The 19,882-nt window shown below is 50.8% G+C and overlaps 1 protein-coding gene across 4 annotated transcripts in view; it reads left to right on the top strand.

Moving 5' to 3' along the window:
- Positions 1–19,882, top strand: part of DENND3 (DENN domain containing 3) — a 58,401-nt gene that overhangs the window by 7,015 nt on the left and 31,504 nt on the right. For 3 of the 4 annotated variants that reach the window (XM_030875931.3, XM_030875932.3, XM_060287654.2), the window contains exons 2-9: positions 3,349–3,628; positions 4,134–4,249; positions 6,095–6,237; positions 6,458–6,569; positions 12,489–12,608; positions 12,874–13,092; positions 15,996–16,111; positions 19,163–19,318. In XM_030875931.3, coding sequence (XP_030731791.2) covers positions 3,349–3,628; positions 4,134–4,249; positions 6,095–6,237; positions 6,458–6,569; positions 12,489–12,608; positions 12,874–13,092; positions 15,996–16,111; positions 19,163–19,318 — 1,262 coding nt within the window. The remainder of the gene's footprint in view (positions 1–3,348; positions 3,629–4,133; positions 4,250–6,094; positions 6,238–6,457; positions 6,570–12,488; positions 12,609–12,873; positions 13,093–15,995; positions 16,112–19,162; positions 19,319–19,882) is intronic. The other variant, XM_060287655.2, reaches the window with a different exon arrangement.

The following is a 19,882-nucleotide window of genomic DNA, read 5'->3' on the forward strand; positions in this document are numbered from 1 at the left end:
AATTTTTAAAAATGAGATTGTATTGCTTATCCAATCAGAAAAGACAACAGGGATTTCCATTTCGGAGGAAAGAAAAAGACAGATGTGTAATGAACTGCTAAATGCCAGGTTGGCTGGATTGTGGCCACCTCATGTTCAGTGACTAAAGGTAGCTAGTGGGAATTACGGAGTTCATTGGCTTTACCGTAATGACCAATTTTCCATGAGCCTGAGCATACCTCCAAGACATCATGAGTGCCAGGGTGGGAATGGAGGAACGGCATCCACTCAGCCATCCTCTGTGTGGACTGTGGGGCTGCAGAGAGGAGGGCCACACCATCCCTGCCTCAGCCCAGCCCGGCCCGCCATTCTGAAGGCGATGTAGGACCACTGTGCCGGGCAGCAATGCTCTAGGAGGTGATGGGGAGGTCGACTCCGGATGGTGAAGCTCTAGGAGATGATGAGCCAGGCGTGATGGCTGGGGGAGGTGTGTGTCCCTGGCTGCAGGGTGAGGAAACGCCCCCTCCAATGAGTGTTGGGGGGGGTCGCTGGTGAGGAGGTGGGGTGAGGAGGGGGCAGGGCACGTGCCAGGCAGAGTGAAGGGCAGGGAGAAGCACAGCGTCGTGACAGAGGTGCATGTGTTGAGATGACTGAGGGCTTCAGTCGTGAGTGGCTTGGGCGCCCTGGCTTTGCAAGCAGGCTGGCCTGCTGCCAGGTGCACAGCCAGTGCAGGTGGTCGGCCTGTCACGTGACACATGCACCGTGTGATACCTGCACGGGAATATGTGTGAGGATGGTAATGTGTAGAAACAAACACACTTCTTAGGTCTGGCTGAGGGACAGAGATGGGTCTGCAGGGCTGGTTTGCTGGGGTAAGAGGCTGGCGCCGGGCAGCTGGAGCCACCGCTGTTGTGGCAGGTGAGGAACGAGTCATGTGTGCTCTTTAGATGGGGGACCCCCCCGTCCCCCTTTGGGAGAGTGGACGTCGGGCCAGGTGGGAGGAGGTGGGGCTGTTCTCTCGGCAGCAACCATGAAGATTAGTTCACGGTGAATCTCTACCCACTGTGAGCCAGAGGTTTGCAAACGTGGTGCAGATGGGGCAGCAGCTGGGCTTTCTTCAGAGACCTTTCTGCGGCCCGCCGTCGAGATGTGGGTTTCCCGATGGGGAGTCAGGGGCCGTAGCGCCGGTCCAGGTCTAAATGCCTGAGTGGTGTCATCCTGTCCACAGAGGAGCAGAGAGGTGGATGATCAAGTTTTTGGAAATAAGTTTGGGCTTAATTTTTCAAACTAAGTTTAAGGGACTCACCGCCTATATTGGGAGGCAGTTGGGTACAGCTGGGATGGCACAGAGGCCCCGTCCCTGGGGGCAGAACCCTGGGAGCTGTCCCTGTGTGCATACCTGGAACCACAGGAGTGTAGAGACTGCCCTGCAGGCTGTTGCATGAGGCAGGACGGGGGCCAAGGATTGGCCCTGGGGGTCTGTCTGCGGGGGGCTGCCAAGGAGCGGGCTGGAGAGGTGAAATTGCAGAAAGGAGGCGGCCTTGAGAAGTTTCAGGAAGAGGGGTCGATCAGTGAGGGAACTCGTTTGCTGCTCTGTAATTTATACCAAGAGCTGTCCCGCAATGACGTGAGATACCGCCCAGTCTCTGTGGATGTAACATCTCACGTGCGGAGGAAATAGATGAGCATGTTTTCATAGAGAATTAGGTCCGAACTGCTGGACTTTGATAGGAAAGTTTTAGAAGAGGTTTCATACAAGTAAAGAAAAGGATTCCTTTCGTGCATGATACACAAAAGGTTTTTAAATTACACAGCAGTAGGGATTTCCCATGTTTGGTGTTGGTTCCTGCTGGCATTAACTTTTTCCCCCAAATATAAAGAAACCGTTATCTGAATTGCATAAAAATAGCGTATCGAGTTTAGAGTGTATCTACTGACTGAAAATGCTGTCATTGTAGATATGCTTTGAAGTGTAATAGTCCCCTGTTGGTGCCCCTGATTCTTACCAAAATGTTGATGCTGCTCTTCCTTTTCTGCCAGCCAAGGCCACATTTCTCTGGTGACGGTGGTGTTCTTCCTGATGCCATTTCTAGGGTCCTCAAAGACCCTAGGTTACCCACTCCCCACCGTGACGGCCACCTCTTACCTTCTGTGTCTTTTACACCCAGACATTCCTGCTTTGCTCTTTTCTGTCTGTACCTGGCTTGGCAGCCCTTCCTGCTCGTGGACAGACTGCAGTTCATAATATCAGTACCTTCCTTGGAAGATCTGAAATCAACCTGGCACCAGTGTTTGTTTAGTCCTAACTCACTAGAAAGAAAAAGAGAGAGAAGGTGACCTATGATATTTGGGGAAGAAGGAAAAGATAAAAGGTTAAAGAAATCTTGGACCAGGTTGAAGTTTAAAAGAACTGAGGCTAAGGGCTTCCGTGGTGGCGCAGTGGTTGAGGGTCCGCCTGCCGATGCAGGGGACACGGGTTCGTGCCCTGGTCCGGGAAGATCCCACGTGCCGCGGAGCGGCTGGGCCCGTGAGCCATGGCCGCTGAGCCTGCGCGTCCGGAGCCTGTGCTCCGCAACGGGAGAGGCCACAGCAGTGAGAGGCCCGCGCATCACAACCAAAAAAAAAAAAAAAAAAAAAAAAAGAACTGAGGCTAAGCAGCCCCTTTTACGGATGCTGGGACGGTCTGGCAGGAGGACGTGGCTCTCTGTGTCCATCAGGCCCTTCCTCACTCCTCCTTGTGTCCTCCCAGGCCGGAGGTGACAGAACTAATGTGTGCGGTGGCCCAGTTGGCGAGGCGGGCACGTGTTGGCAAACATGCCCGTGTGGGTTTGACAAGATGCAGAGCCCTTCTTGGGGCTCGCCGTCCCCACCAGCCTCCGAGGGGATGGGGCGGGGGGCCTCCTGGGGGCCCACGGGGGCTGAGCACTTGACCTGTGAGTCCCTGCACTCGCCTCTCGAAAGGGAAGCTCAGAGGGACCAAGTAATTTGCTGCCGTGGTTCCCACAGCGCTGGGATCTGAACCCAGGTCTCCATCGCGGTGCCGGCCCTGAACCGAGCCTTGGAGCCAAGGGGCCAGTCATGGCGTCCCTGTTAGCAGCTGAAGGACCAGGATCTGAGGGGGTCTGTCGCTGAGTGTAGTGCCTGAGATATCCTAAAAGCAGTTCCTTACCATCTCGAGCTGCTGGTGGGAAAAGCCAGGCACGTGTGTACTCCAATAAAGATGTAAAAAAATAATAATAATAATAACAATAAAGCCTGACAACTTTCTTAAAAAAAAAAAAAGAACTAACCGGGGGTTTGCTACGACGGGAGGGTCGGACAGAGCAAGGCTGGCACCGCTGCGGTGACTCTTATTTCCACCTGCTTTAGGTCGCCCAGAAAAAGGGAGTCAAGAGCCCGTCTTCTCTGGATCCGGAGGTCCTGTCGGTCTTCGTGCCTCCGTTTGTCACTAAGGAGGACAGTCAGCCGGCCGGCGTGAACTGTGTGACGCTGGGTAAGACCAGGAGGCGCTCCTTCCGGAAGAAGAGAGAGAGGCCCAAGGCGGAGCCCTCAAAGGGCCACCCCGGCGGCCCCAGGGGCCAGGACCCCGAGGACGTGGGCATCCCCAACGGTGTGGACCTGCTCGCCCTGCCGCAGCTCTGCTTCCCAGGTGCGCACGGGCCGGCCTTTTCCCAGACTGGCCAGTTCCTGCTGACGAGCGAGCTTATGTTCTGGCTGCATTTCTCTCACTGAGAGATGTTCAGGTGCCTGGTGTAGAAAACTCAGACTAAGGGCTTGACAGAAGGACCTGTCTGGAGGCTCCGCAGAGGCATTGATGCGATTTCCTGCTCTCCTGGATAGGCTGGGACACCCCCTTCCCCACTGGGCTCAGGAAATAGCTACCACCCCAGGTGTGCCCTGAAGGGTCTGTCTGGGGGCCTGTTCCCATGATCCATCACAAAGTCTTCAGAGCACAGAGTGCCAGCAAAGAAATTGCTGCTGAGGGGGAGGGATCGAGGCAGGTGGTGCACGGCCTGAAGGATTAGCGCATCTGGCCGTCAGAGTGCCACAGCAGACAGAGAGGGACGTATCCTGTCGCTTATGGGTAGCCCAGGCCTCATGGTGGATGCCACGTGGCCAGAATGAGGTTCCTTCTTTCTTTTTTCTGCCTGCAGGGGGCGTGTGTGTGGCCTCTGAGCCCAAGGAGGACTGTGTCCACTTTCTGGTGCTGACTGATGTCTGCGGCAATAGAACCTACGGCGTGGTGGCGCAGTACTACCGACCCCTGCACGTACGTGATTCCCCCAGCTTCCCTTTGAAACTGGGTCTAGGCTGTGGGTTTTTTTCTTTTGCAGTGAAATACACATAATATGACAATCACCATTTTAGCCATTAAAAAATGTACGATTCAGTGGCATTAAGTACATTCACAGTGTTGTGCCGCCATCACCACTGTCTAGTTCCAAAACATGTTCGTCACCCCAAAAGGCGGAGTTGTCTCATCAGCGATGCCTCCCCAGGCCCTGCTGCCCCCGGGCCCCCGGCCATCCTTCATCTGCTTTCTGCTTCTGTGGGTTTGCCCATTCTGGACATTTCGTATGAGTGGAATCATACTCTACGCGTCCTTTTGTATCTGGTTGCTCTCACTTAGCGTGATGTTTTCAGAGTTCGTCCACGTTGGAGCCCGTGTCAGCGCTTCACTCCTTTCAGTAGCTGAGTGATATTCCACGGTGTGTGTAAACCACGGTCTGCTTCTCTGTTCCTCAGCTGGTGGACCTTTGGGTTGTTTTCACCTTTCACGTGTGACAGGTGCCTGGGCTGAGGTTTTGAGAGGGTGACTCAGTCATCACGCGTTTGGGGAGTGTTTTCTGGGCAGGGCCCTGTGTGTGAACCAGCTGGCCTTGGGGAGTGTGTAGGGGACGTGATGGACCATAAGGTACAGGGTGACTGGCCGCCTGCTTCAGCCCCAGAGGACCTGGGCGCCCAACATATGTTTTTAATGTAGTTTTAAAATTTTTATTGAAATATAGTTGATTTACAATGTTGTGTCGGTTTCAGCGTACAGCAAAGTGACTCAGTTATACATATTTATACATATATATTCCTTTTTCAGATTCTTTTATAGGTTTTTACGAGATGTTGAATATCTGTGCTATACAGTAGGTCCTTGTTGGTTATGAGTTTTATATATAATAGTGTGTATATTTTAATCCCAAACTCCTAATTTATCCCTTCCCTGCTTTCCTATTTGGTAACCATAAGTTTGTTTTCTGTGTCTGTGAGGCTGTTTCTGTTTTGTAAATAAGCTCATTTGTCTCATCTTTTTAGATTCCGCATATAAGGGATATCACATGGTATTTGTCTTTGTGTCCCTGACTTACTTCACTTAGTGTGATCATCTCCAGGTCCATCCACGTTGCTGCAAATGGCACTATTTTATTCTTTTTACGGCTGAGTAGTATTCCATTGTGTACGTGTGCCACCACGTCTTTATCCATTCACCTGTCAGTGGACACTTAGGTTGCTTCCATGCCCTGACTACTGTAAATAGTGCGGCTAAGAACATTGGGGTGCGTGTCTCTTTTCAGATCACGCTTTTTCCCGCATATGTGGTGGGGCCCCCACATTGTGCCCCTGGTAAGCTGTGCAGAGAGCTGTGCCTTCTGAAACCCCACTGCTGTATTCTTTTCCGCCTGAGGTCCCCCCATCACGGGCCGAGGCACCTCCTGCTCTCTCCTCTGGCCCGTGATGCCCACCTGGCTCCCAGGCCCTCTTGAATATTGCCTTTTCACTCTTTAAGCAGAGCCCCTTCTTGTGTCTCACTGTGTTCTAACCATGGTTCCTTCTCACTGAAGGCGGCGAGCTTCTTCAGGGCAGGGACCTGTCTTCCCATCTCTGTAACCCCAGCACCTCACTCAGACAGAGCGAGCTCCCCACGGGGCCCCGTCGGTGTTGGTGGAGAGGCCGGAGCTCGCTCGCACGTGGCAGTGAAACGGGTGGGAGTGGCCAGCCGTGCTGAGGACAGCTGTCCAGCCCCTGTCCAGTGTCCTTTCTGTCTGGAGAGGCCGGCACCATCGACAGTGGAGACTGGGATTTGCCGGGGTCGGCAGGTGACGCGCTGTTGCTTTCTCTCCAGGACGAGTACTGTTTCTACAACGGCAAGATGCACTGGGAGGCGTCAGGTCTGGGCCGGAGCGCGGCCGGCTGCTTCGTGCCCTTTGCTGTGTGTGTGGTTTCCAGATTCCCTTATTACAACGCCCTCAAGGACTGCCTCTCCTGGTGAGCTGCACACACTCCCTGAAAAGCTTGCCTATGCCCCTTCCAGACGCCCCCCGCCCTGGGCAGCCAGGCTTCTGCGGTCTCACACCCACATCTTTCTCCTGTTGGTGTAAACTCCCGGAACTCCTGACACAGAGATTTCAGCCTTGATTGGCAATGCAGACGATGACCATTGGATTCTCAGATTTATTTGGTGATTTGATTTTTCTTTCAATTTCAGTTTATTGACTCATCTGAAGATCTGTAAAGATTTCGAAGTTGACAATCATATAAAAGATTTTGCTGCAAAACTGTCTTTAATACCTAGCCCGCCTCCTGGACCACTCCATTTGGTAATTAAATCCGGAATTGTCTTGTTTTTTCTTTGCAAATTGTAAAAGTAATATGATGAAGATGGTTTATTCGTTTGTTTTTAATTGATGTACGGTTGATTTACAATGTTGTGTTAATTACTGCTGTACAGCAAAGTGATTCAGTTATACATATATATACATTTTTTAAAATATTTTTTTCCATTACCGTTTATCATAGGATATCGAATATAGTTCTCTGTGCTATACAGTAGGACCTCGTTGTTTATCCGTTCTATATATAACAGTTTGTATCTGCTAACCCCAAACTCCCAACCCATCCCTCCCCCAACCCCTTCCCCCTTGGCAACCACCAGTCTGTTCTCTGTGTCTGTGATTCTGTCTCAGTTTCATAGATAGGTTCATTTGTGCCGTAGTTTAGATTCCATATGTAAGCGATATCACATGGTATTTGTCTTTCTCTTTCTGACTTACTTCACTTAGTATGATAATCTCTAGGTCCATCCATGTTGGTGCAGATGGCATTATTTTGTTCTTTTTTATGGCTGAGTAGTATTCCATTGTATATATGTACCACATCGATGAAGATGGTTGAAATGTTTTAAATGATTTTAAGTTCTAGCTTTGTTTAAATTATGCTTCTCAAGTTCCTTACAGAAGCATTTTATACACTGTTTCCAAAGGTCAGAAAACTAGAAATAAATTAGAAAATTTATTTTCTAAAAATTTAACAATAAAATTTATCGGTCTAAAGTCAAATATTTAGGCCTGAGTTTTGCTGAGTGGCTCATGATAAATAGATGTTGAGCTAGTAATAGGCCCCTTTAGTGGTTAACGTGTTAATTACTTGCTATTCAGAAAACACAAAATTTACTTAAATTACAAATTTCCCTTTTGTTTTTTTGTCTGGAATATCGGGTATTATATTTAACTCGTTAATGTTTTCTCCTGTCCAATGTGGTTAGTAAAAAGTAACTGGTTTTTTTTTTTGTTGTCGTTATTCACAGTGCCATTCTGTTATTTAATTGATAGAGAAGCGTTTCCTAAACTGAGTTCTGTGAAACACTGTTCTCAAATGTTATTGCCTATTTTTAATGGGAGGTTTCAGGGTTAAGGAAAGTTAGAGAAAGACCTCATTCCCCTTTTGTCGAGTAACATGTCAGACAGCTAAGCTGTGTGATGAAACCTGTTTGACTCAGCGATTTCCAAACTCATTTAATTGTGGGATGCTTCCTTTTTAAAAAACTGACATCTATTAAATAAACGTCTTGAAATGTACAGTAAATGTCAAGTCAGTTTCACTGTATTCATCCCCTCTGGAAGATTATACGTATAAATCTTGTTTTCCTATATTTTGATTATTATGGACAGTTGAAAAAATAATTTATTAGGATATTTGTGATTATGAACTTAAAGTGTATGTATTTACTATTATCCTAAGCCCAGCAGTCTGCTGTGGGGGGACACCCCGCCAACTGCATTCCCGGCCGAGGCAGGGCAGGATGCCTGTCTACCTTGGTCCCACTCCCAGAAGGCTTTGTGGGGAACAGTTGATGGATTTCCGTGCCAGGCACTTATCTTTATTTTGTGGATAACTGGTTTTTTTGTGCAGTGAAATCATCAAAGTTTGCATTCTTATTCTAGAAACTCAACACGTGCTCACTGAGGACCTGCTACAGCAGTGAACCGAATTCCCTGAGTTAGGAACAGGTTTACAGTTCACTGTGATTCCTTGTATTCTACCTTTGAACAGAAGCAACGTATAAACAGTACTTACGAGTTTTCTGTAATCCACGAGCTTTGGAATCTTGGATTAATGAACATTTGGTTCCTCCATTCCTACCACCCCCAGTGGGAAAGTTTACTGGGGATGTTCTCGATGCCTTTTTGTCCCACGTCCACCCTATCAGTCTGTCTCCGGTAGCTGTTTCCAGTTTACACACTTCCACTGCCACCCCTGTTCTGGGCCACCAGCTGCTCCCACCTACACGACTTAGGGAGGCACTGGTCTGTCCATTTCCATTCTTGACCTTATATCAGTTCATGCTTTTGCACTGTGGCTGGAGAGGGCATTAAAATCTATAAACTGGACTTTCCTTTTGTGCTTAAAACCCCTCACTTGTTTTCTCACTCGTCGCCTTCACCCAGACCTGCATCCCTGGCCCCTGTGTCACCATTCAGCCCTGTCCAGCTCCACTCACCCCCTTGCTCACTGTTCTCCAGCTACAGTGAGAACAGATGCTGCCACAGGGCCCTTGCATGTGCTGTTCCCGGAAGTACCACTCTCTCCATTTTCCCCCTCCAGCTCCTGCTCCTTTCTCAGGCCTGGCTCAGACATCAGTTCTCCGGAGCAGCATCTCCCACACCATCTCTCTCACAGCAGCCCACTCTCCTGCAGAGTTCAGCACGCCTGCAGTTAGGGCTTGTGTGTGCGTGTTTTTTGTTTAATGTCCATCAGACTCTGAGCTGCATGAGGACAGAGGCCACGTTCAGAACTGCATTTCCAGGACTTACTACTGTGTCCAGCGCTTAGCTGCTGTCCCATGGAGCGCTGTTCAGTGAATGAATGAGAGAATGATTCAGCGTCGGCCAGCAGTGCTCATTCTGTCGGGTCTGCATGTTGGTGCTCATGGTTTGTCCCAGTGGGCTGAGTTTGGATCAGACTTGTCATTGGGATCCTCCACTAACAAGTCTAATTAGCTCTCGGGTCCAAGTTGCTGTAACGGTCATCATTTGTTTCAGGGAGTGCTGTGGCTGTTTATGGTTGTGAAGAAATCCAAGAGGTCAGTTTAGGCCAATTTCATCTGACGCAGGAGCTGATTCAGCAGTGTTTTCCAGAACCTACCGCAAACCAACGTCAGGTTAGAGGTTGTCGTAGGTAATAGTCATGAGCTGTGCACCTTGTGTCTTGAATAGTGTGCATGGGCCCCCGAGCTGCCGTTTCCTGTTAATTCTGGGTGGGGTCAGCTCTCACCTGTACTGACGGGAGGAGGTGGGAGGCCCCACAGTGTGGGGAGTGAGGAGGTGAGGACCCAGCCCTTTCTCTGACCACCTGGACCACTGGCCTGAGGGGAGCAAAGGCTCTAGGTGCACCCTGTGTCCCCGGGCCTGCTTTGCTTTGATCTCTGCCCTCTAGAAGTTCCGATGTTACTTGCTTTTCAAATGATGGGCATAATTGGGTGTGTCCAGTGAAACACACACGTTTTTCTTCTTACTATTCCCAAGTCACTTTCTATGTTGCTTTGTGTGTAGAAGCCTATTGTTTTTCTGGGGCTCCCATCAAGTTGAAATTTACAAAGTATTTACCTAAAATCTCTCTCCTTCTTCAGTTTATTCATCTGTAAAGTGGGGAGAATAACAGAACCCACCTCAGAGAGCATGAGTATTGAGTGCTGTGAAGTTGCTAGCACAGCACCTGAAACGTCGCAGTAGCAATGTTGCTGGTAGAGTGACTCACGTATGTGGTTGGTTCTTATCTTTTTTTTTGGCTGCGTTGGGTCTTCGTTGCTGCATGCAGGCTTTCTCTAGTTGCGGCGAGCAGGGGCTACTCTTCATTGTGGTGCGGTGGCCTCTCCTGTTGCAGAGCATGGGCTGTAGGTGTGTGGGCTTCAGTAGTTGCAACATGCGGGCTCAGTAGTGGTGGTGCGTGGGCTTAGTTGCTCCGTGCCATGTGGGATCTTCCTGGACCAAGGCTCGAACCCATGTCCCCTGCGTTGGCAGGCGGATTCTTAACCACTGCGCCACCAGGGAAGCCCTGGTTCTTATCTTTAACTGGGTGTCTGGCTGACACATTTCCTTTTTTTGATTTGGTCATTTTTTATTTTTATTTTTTTTTTAATTTTTATTAGAGTATAGTTAATTCACAATGTTGTATTAGTTTCAGGTGTACAGCAAAGTGAATCAGTTATACATATACATATACCCAGTCTTTTAGATCCTTTTCCCGCATAGGTCATTACAGAGTATTGAGTAGAGTTCCCTGTGCTATGCGGTAGGTCCTTATTAGTCATGTGTGTTATATATAGTAGTGTGTATATGTCCATCCCAATCTCCCAATTTATCCCTCCCTACCCCCCGCTTTCCCCTGGTAACCATAAGTTTGTTTCCTAACTCTGTGACTCTGTTTCTGTTTTTACAAAGTTCATTTGCACCATTTTTTTTTTTTTTTTTTTTTGCGGTACGCGGGCCTCTCACTGTTGTGGCCTCTCCCGTTGCAGAGCACAGGTTCCGGACGCACAGGCTCAGAGGCCATGGCTCACGGGCCCAGTTGCTCCGCGGCATGTGGGATCTTCCCGGACCGGGGCACGAACCCGTGTCCCCTGCATTGGCAGGCGGACTCTCAACCACTGTGCCACCAGGGAAGCCCCGCACCATATTTTTTAGATTCCACATATAAGCGATATCATATGATATTTGTCTTTCTCTGTCTGACCTACTTCACTCAGTACGACAATCTCTAGGTCCACCCATGTTGCTGCAAATGGCGTTATTTCTTTCTTTTTTATGGCTGAGTAATATTCCATTGTGTATACGTACTATATCTTCTTTATCCGTTCACGTTTCCTTTTTGAAATACTGAGGAGAGTTTTTCATTATAAACTTTATAATTGTTAATAATTCATCACAACTTGGAATACTTAACTCTGCTTTATTTTGTTTTGTTTTGCTTTAAAACAAACACATCAGTCACATAAGTGAATCCACCTTATTTTTAATGTCTTGCTTCTGTAGCCAAACTGGGAACAAGAAAGTGAAGAGGCCCCAAGTATTGGTCGGAGGCACTTGCAAATGTCCCAACTGTCAAAAATGACAGTCTCTTTTCTTGTTGTTTGTTTTGTGTTGTTTTGTTTTGTTTTTGTGGTATGCGGGCCTCTCACTGTTGTGGCCTCTCCCGTTGCGGAGCACAGGCTCCAGACGCGCAGGCTCAGCGGCCATGGCTCACAGGCCCAGCCGCTCCGCGGCATATGGGATCCTCCCGGACCGGGGCACGAACCCGTGTCCCCTGCATCGGCAGGCGGACTCTCAACCACTGCGCCACCAGGGAAGACCTGTTTTGTTTTTTAACGTGAAAATAGAATAGTGACTAAGGTGACTGGAAGAAAGTGTGAATAGTGAGCATTTTGTCCTGTAGCCCTTTTTCTTGACCTGGTACTCTGCTGCCCTCCATTCCTCATCCTTTCACGCCTTTCCTAGAGGAAGCCTCTCTGTCTTCAGGTTCGATCGCTTCTTTCCGTTCTGTTTCCCTGAAGCTCTGCTTGTGCTCAGACCCCTCCATGTGCTCGTGGAAGAGCCCTTGCAGAGTGCCTCCCATGTGTCTGAGGCCAGGGGAAGCTTAACCCTGCTGTTCCCAGCGCCACCTTCTTGGAGGGACCGCACCTCCCTCCTTCACGTCTGCCTCAACCTATAACACGTAATAGGCGTCCTGTGAACATGGGATTTGTATTTGAAGTGTCATTTTTAAATACCCTCATTTAGAAAAAGTGCCGTTGAAATTTTTTTGTGAATTCCACGTCTTTAAGGAGCTTTGACTGTTAAATTGAAAATATAAGCGAATACCTAATAAGTAGTAACCGAGAACAATGCATGCTGGTTAAGGTTAGTTTGAACGCGGTTGATTCCGAGTTCGTGCTCGTTGGGATGGATCTCTGGAGGCCCTTTATCTTTGTTTTGTCAAGGAACTGTTTCCTAATTAATTAAAGAGTTTAAGGGAGTTTGGCTGAAAAAGACATTGAGTCCTCAGTTCATTATGAAACATTCCTGGCAGTTCTGTTTGTCATCTCTAGACTGTTTTGTTTCTCTGTGACGTTGCAGGTGACAGCATGAGTCTCCAGACGTGTTTTCTAGCTCAGACGCTTTCTGAGCCACAATGGTGAATTTCACCGCCTTCAGTCTCCTCCGGGAGCAGCTCCCTGAGCTAATGATGGAAATTGGTCATTGCAGGTATTGAACATGAAACCACTACAGATCGTATTTCCCTCGAGAGCAGACCCCGAAAGCCCCCTCATCGACCTGGACCTTCACCTGCCCTTACTGCGCTTCAGACCTGAGAAGGTGCTACAGGTGCGCGTCCTTCCACACCTGTGAGCATCTCACGCTGACTGGCTTAATGGGGCATCAAAACTACTCAGAACACTTATCTTTCTGCTTAAAGCCGACATTCACCACAGAGCACGCTGTTTGCAGGCAGCACTTCTCTGGGGTCAGGTGGCTTTGGTCCTGGCAAGTGGAGTGGGGACAGCAGGGTAGAAGCTGCCCCGCGCCCGGCCTCGTTGGGTGGCGCCCTCGCAGTGTTTCAGGCTTGCTCGCGGTGTTGTTGCTTCCCCAGATCCTAGCGTGCCTTCTGACGGAGCAGCACGTCGTGTTCTTCTCGTCCAGCTGGGCTCTGCTGACGCTCGTGGCTGAGTGCTTCATGGCCTACCTGCACCCCCTGCAGTGGCAGCACACCTTCGTCCCCATCCTGTCGCGGCAGATGTTGGACTTCGTCATGGCTCCCACGTCCTTTCTCATGGGCTGCCACCTGGACCACTTTGAAGAAGTCAGCAAGGTTAGGCACCCGCCGCTGGGTTCAGAGCATTGAGTCACGTGGGTGCTTTGCGGGGACGCGTGGGAAGCTGCTGGGAGGTGCCCTGCGGTGTGGGGGGCGCAGAGGCCCGCGGTCCCTCCATCACGGGGCGCTAGTGCTACCTCCTTGTCCTCAAGGCCACACCCTGATGCCACTTCTCAGGCTACTTAAATTCACGACATCTCTGGTGGCTTCCAGGGTTTTCAGGGAGGTGAGGGCAGGCGTTGGAGTCGAGGGAACCGATTTCAAGTCTCACCTCTGCTGCTTACTAGTTCTGCGACCCTGAGTGACTTACTGGCCTTTGCTAAGCCCCAGTCTCCTCATCTGGGAAGTGGGCACGGCCTCGGCCTCCCAGGGCGCTGGCTGAGGAATGTCCCCTGTCCTGCCTGGCAGGTGACTGGGCTTCATGGATGGGAGCCACCATTGTTATCACTCCATATTTTCCATTTTCCCTTTTTTGATTAAGCCTCTGTTGTTCATTAAAACCGTGGGCCTACTTCCTAGAAGAGTGCAGGTGCATGCAGTGTATTGCTCCGTGTCCAAGGGGTCCGTGGGCCTTGCTGGGTCCAGTGGCCGTTTACTGGATTCAGCTTGGGGGCTGACCTGTGTCGGGGTGTTAGGCCTGGTTGTGAAAGGACAGGGAGTGTGCTGGCCACATCATCATAGCAGCGTCAAGGGGCCCATAGAGCAGGCTGGCGTACGGTAAGTGCTTAAAATGCAGCAGCTGTTTTTACTGCTGTGCTGGTGGGGTGCATTTCGAAAGGGAGCTCATGCCACAGGTTTGTGATAAACTGTGACATCGCCAGCAGGAAGAGCAGGTTGGGTTTTCTTAAAACAGCTTTTTTTCAGATATAATTTGCATACCACAGAGTTTCCTGGACTTAACTGTACAACTCAGTGGCTTTAGGAACTTGGTGGAGCTGTGACAACTCATTTTAGACTCTTTGGTCAGCCCACAAAGAAACCCTGCATGTGTTAGCAGCCATCCCCCAACCCCCCAGACACTGGCGACCAGCATCTACTTTCTGTCTCTGTGGAGTCGCCTGTTGTGTACGCGTGGATTTTACGTAAATGGAATCATTCAGTGCGTGTCTTTTATGACTGTCTTCTTTCACTTAGCGGCATGTCTTTTGAGGTTCATCCGTGTAGCAGCACGTTATTTTTATTGCCGAGTAGGATTCCCTTGAATGAAGAGGCCGCAGTTGTTCATCCATTCGGGAGTTGAGAGCATTTGGGGTTGTTTGGACGTTTTGACCACAGCTGTGAATAATGCAGCTGTGGACACTCATGTACAAGTTTTTGTGTGGACACGCGTTTATTTACCTTGGTACGTACCTAGGAGAGGAATTTCCGGGTCAGGTGCTAGCGCTGTGTTTAACCATTTGAGAAATGTCCAGACTGTCGTTCCCCGCTGCTGCCCCAGACACCTTCCCTCCAGCAGAGGGCGAGCTCGATTTCCGCACTTCCTCCCAATGCTTGTCTTCTGTCTTTTTGATTCTAACCCTCCTGCTGGGTAGTTTTGCTGTGCGTTTCCCCAGTGACTCGCGATGTGCAGCACTTTTCCTTGCGTTTATTGGTAGTTGGTACGGGGTAGGTTCTCATTTAACTTCTTATTTTATTATTTTAAAATTTTTATTAGAGTATAGTTAATTTACAGTGTTGTTTAACTTTATTTTGAAAATTTCTAAGTGTACGCAAAAGCTGAGAGAAGAGTGGAAGGGATGCCGTGCACCCCTTTTTGTCCTCAGCCATCATCCGTTTTTTTCCCGGCGTTTTAGAGCAAATCCTGGCCAAGCCCAGCGTCCCTCCTGGGGCGGAGCCGGGACGTCTGTGTTGTTGGCAGAACCTATGATTCACCAGGGGACAAACACTGTGGGAAAAGGCCATTCAGACCTCATGGAAGGAATGGAAAAACGTCACCCTCGCAAATGAGGAAAAAATAGGCATACTTTGTAGTTCAAAATTGTGTTTCTTTTTTTAGTCATTAGGGGAAAAACTGTCTTGTTTCAGCCCCTTTAGGAGGGAAACTTGCAGACATATTTACTTGATTCCAGTCCGCAGTCACAAAGGAAGTCGTTTTAGTGCTTTACCTGTTCTGGGTGGTTTTTAGGGCAAAGCAGCAGGTCTTGACTGAAGGTGTTTTGGGGTTTGTATGTCTTCTCGATGTGCTGGGAGCTCGGAAGGGGTCCTTGTAGAAGCTCCGTGTTCGTGCTCACGAGCGCGGCCTGTCCCCTGCTGGTTTAGCCTCTGCTCTGGGAGACGTGTTTGTGCCTATTTCACGTGCCATGAAACGCGTGTTGAGAGGCCGGCGCGGCATGAAAGCTGGGGAGGATTCTGGCGTCCTGTTCCTGGGACAGTTGAAGTGTAGAGCTCAGGAGTGTGACTCATTATTTGTGTGTTTTGTCACAGATCAGACTTAACAAGTAAGCCATCCACACATCTCAAGAACTCTTAAGTGTGTGGGATCCCTGAGCCCAGGACCCGCCTGTGCTCTGGTCCTGGGGCAGGTGGGGTGCAGAGCTGGCTGGGCCACTCAGCGGGCGCCCTGAGTGTTGAATGTCGGAGTGCTCCCACTGGGGCTCTGGAATGTTCTCTCCAGGCTCCCTGAAGTGGTACATGGAGTGTTTGCACAAGGGTGGGTGAAGGCCTGACCTCGTGTGTTGGAATCTTGACTCAAAGAGGCATTTTTAATCAAATTAGCTTGTTAACCTAACTCACGGTATACGCCGCATTTTTCTGGTAGATAATATAAGGCTTTGTGTGCGTATTAGATACGATAGTTTAATTATCGATGACACGATCTTGGTGAATGCAAAGCGTATCTTCGTGTTTTCAAAGATGTAAACAAATTCAGATTCTTACTCCGATCTTTACTTATATTACAGGAAGCCGATGGTTTAATTCTGATAAACATTGACACTGGGAGCATCACCTACTCTAACGATGAGGACGTTGACGTTCCTGACATCCCTCTGCTGGCGGCACAGACGTTTATTCAGAGGTAAGGGGGGAAATAGGTATTTGGAAAAATCTTGTTCAGGTTCATACTTGCCAATTTCGAGTATCTCTTCCAATCTTATATTAACAGATGGTTTATGTAATATTTAGTAGTTTGGAAATTGTTTGTGAATATTTAAAAATAAACGTCATTTGTCTTCATTCCAATCTTGTCTAAATACTAACGATGGCCCCCAGGCCAGGGGACGGTCACACCCGCGGGACACCTCTCGACCCTCTTCTGTGCCTGTGATCTCTGAAGTTCCTTCTCTGTCCTTCCTTCCTTCCTTCCTTCATTCATTCATTCATCCATCCACTCACCAGATATGTGTCCAATGCATTGGGCAGAGTATGTATATAATGGGCAAACAGATGTGGCGTCTGCCCCGTGGCACTGTCAGTCGGGGGCCCCTGACGGCCATGACCCACCGTCCTTCCCTGGGCAGGAAGCTGTCTTCCCCTTTCACCCCCCCACCCCCCTACCCAGTGCTCTCTTAGTTCTCTTATTTTTTCGTACCTGTTTTGTGGCTCTTTGTGGTTTTTCCATCTCTATGACTACACTTCATTGGCTGAGATCAGGCAAGACAAAATTTTTCCAAAAAGGGCAGCTAATAATTGTTGTAGGCTCTGCAGGCTCTGCAGGCCCGGCGGCCTCGGTGGTGATCGGAGAGGCCTGACGGGGACTGCCCCACGTACTTCTTTCAGGGGGGGTGAAAGGAGGTGTGGTTACTATTTACGCTGGGAAGAAGGTGCATCTGGGGCAGGTGGGTCGGGGCAGAGCCAGGGCTCCCTCAGGTGGACCTGCGGAGGACGTTTCCCCCTTTGGAATCTAATCAAATGGTGGTGGGAGAGACCCTGCTTTTAGTCCTCCAGCTCGTGTGTGGACTTGAGGCAGGCCTGGCATGCAGCTCGTGGTGGGACCCATGGAGGGTGTGGGGCGGGGGGCTAGTGCAGCCGGTGCTCCCGGCTGTCGTCAGGTAGCTGGACTCTGCTGCTCTGGTGGCGCAGGAGCTGGTGACGCAGCCCGTCTTTTATCAGTGCCGACTGTTCCCCTCTACTTTGTCTGCTGGAGGTCGGATGCGGGAGGAGCTGCGGCCTGAGTGGAGGGGAAGGAACGGGTGGTTCTGTGTTGGCTCCCTGACTTGGCTCTTCTCATTTCTGCCTCTTACCTCAGCGAGCGCTGCTGTAACAAACACCAACTAAGCAACAGACGTTTATTGTCTCCCAGTCCTGGAGGCTGGAAGTCCGAGATCATGGTGTTGGCAGAGTTGGTTCCTCCTGAGGCCTCTCTTTTTGGTGTGAAGATGACTGTCTTCTCCCTGTGTCCTCACGTGGTCGTCCCTCTGTGGGTGTCCGTGTTCCAATCTCCTCTTATAAGGACACCAGTCATATTGGATTAGGTCCACCCTTGTGACCTCATTTTAACTTAATGACCTCCTTAAAGGCCCCGGCTCCAAACACAGTCACACTCTGAGGTGCTGGGGGTTAGGACTCCAACCTAGGAATTTGGGGGGACACAATTCAGCCTATAACACCTTGGTATCAATGATTTTTTCTATCCGGATGGTTTGTACAAAGTACGTGGGAGTGCCATCTTCATTATTGTTCCTTCCGTCTTCAAAACATTTATAAAACTCCCCAAGCTGAGTCCAGGCTCGGGGTGTGGAGTCCTGCGTGGCTGGCGGGCGGTGCTCAGGGGGCCCAGCCAGGGGTCCGGGTGGGAGCGTCTCCCTGCGTGAACTCTGAAGGTGAAGCCCACATTCCTCATCATCCAGTCACTTTCTGATAAGCGCAGTCCCCAGTCACCTTGCAGAGGGTGACTTTCCAGGACTGGTGTTTGCCAGCGCTGGCGCAGCTTCTCAAGAGTGTGCTTGGGTGGCGCATCCCCAGTGAGATGGGATCTTACCTCTGCCCTCATGTTATTGTTAGAATTCTAGAACATGCCTGGGGGTTGGATTCTCGCTTGGCCAGGGCCCCAGACAGTGGGACGTGGAGTCTCAGGCTCACCGTGGGGGGCGCTTTGTAAATGTGAACTAACCCGTGCGTGGTCGGAGGCTCGTCTGTGAAGGGCTCTGGGACCGTGATCTGGGCTGTGGCAGTGGGTCTCCCCACGGGGCCTGGGGTGACGAGCGCCCACACTCGGTATTGGCCGGGAGAGACAAGGGGCAGCAGCGCCCTTCTTCCCTGAGACGCCCCTGTGCCTGGCCGCCCACTGCTGCGCTGTCTTCCCCCTTATGATCAGAGTGTGTGTCCGCCGGGTCCCCTCTGCCCCACCTGACCTTTGGATACTGCTGGGTGGGTTTACTTTGCATATTTAAAGCCTCAGACTTGCTCCTTGGTGTCCAAAGTCTCATGTAAAAGTGCAGCCTTGGGGGCTTCCCTGGTGGCTCAGTGGTTGAGAGTCCGCCTGACGATGCAGGGGACACGGGTTCGTGCCCCGGCCCGGGAGGATCCCACGTGCCGCGGAGCGGCTGGGCCCGTGAGCCATGGCCGCTGAGCCTGCGCGTCCGGAGCCCGTGCTCCGCAACGGGAGAGGCCGCAGTGGTGAGAGGCCCGCGTACCGCAAAAAAAAAAAAAAGTGCAGCCTGGGCAGTGTTGGGGAGGCCAGGATCCTGTGTGATGAAAACCGCTGTGAGCCCCCGTCCCTGAGAACCTCCGGACAAGTAAGTGGCCGTGCCTCATGCCCCCGAGCCTGCCCGGGCAGGGAAGCTGCGCCGTCCCTCCCAGACCCACTGGAAACCCTTTGGCCGTCGTGGAAGGGCAGGTGCCTGCAAAGGAGGACAGGACACTCAGCTTGTGTAAAGACGTGCGTGGTCCAAAGACGAGGTCTTCGTGAATCCTGCACTAATGAGCCGTTTGTGCCGGGAGGTGAATAAACTCCCAACAGGGATGTATTTGTAATGACACCCTCCCCGCCCCAGTTATCGATAGGGAGTCTGAGTGTCCTGAGAGTGTTAACTTCCCTCTTCCCGGAGGGTTCTCTCTGGCCGGTAGGCAGCAGTCAGTCGCGTGATACGGGCTGGGCCGTGGTCAGTGTCTCTCTGCTCCTTCCCAGGGTCCAGAGCCTTCAGATGCACCGTGAGCTGGACCTCGCTCACCTCTGCGCCAGCACAGACCTGAACGAGGGCCGAGCCTGCCGGCGGGCCTGGCAGCAGCGGCTTAACTGTCAGATCCAGCAGATCACCCTGCAGCTGCTCGTCTGCATCTTCAGGTGTTTAAAGCAACCTGCTCCCCAGCCAGCTCCCGGTTCCACAGTGGCCACGGCCCCAAAGCCCGGGGACTGAAATCCAGGAGTGATGAGGGAGAGGCCCCTGCCTCCACGAGGATCCCTGGGAGTGTGTTTACCCCGCCTGGGGCCTTGCCACCCCCTCGTCTCTCTTGCGATTGACCACCTTGGATGGTCAGGCCCGGGTAGGGGGACAGACGGATCATTTCGGGAATGAAGCTGCCCAAAGGAGAGCCCAGGCTGGAGCACCCAGGACTGGCCCCTGTTAGAAACTTTTCTTCTTTCTTCCCATCGCTGTCACCATCAGCATCTATGGTGTGCTGTTGGGAACCAGCCCTTGAGCTGAATCAGTTAAATAGACAGTGCGGTGTGTTTACTTCAGTGTGATACAGTGCAGGCGTCGAGTGCCTGCTGCTGGCCTAAATGTGCCCTCACTTAAGGAGCATGATGGTAAATGTATGCCGACGTTCATAGCACGCCTTTGTGGAGACGCTATTGGCGGCAAAGCCTTCAGGCCTTTTCTTTCTTCCCACTCTCTCTTCTCTGCTT

Source organism: Globicephala melas, chromosome 17, assembly GCF_963455315.2.
Source record: "Globicephala melas chromosome 17, mGloMel1.2, whole genome shotgun sequence".
In the NCBI taxonomy this organism is placed as follows: domain Eukaryota; kingdom Metazoa; phylum Chordata; class Mammalia; order Artiodactyla; family Delphinidae; genus Globicephala; species Globicephala melas.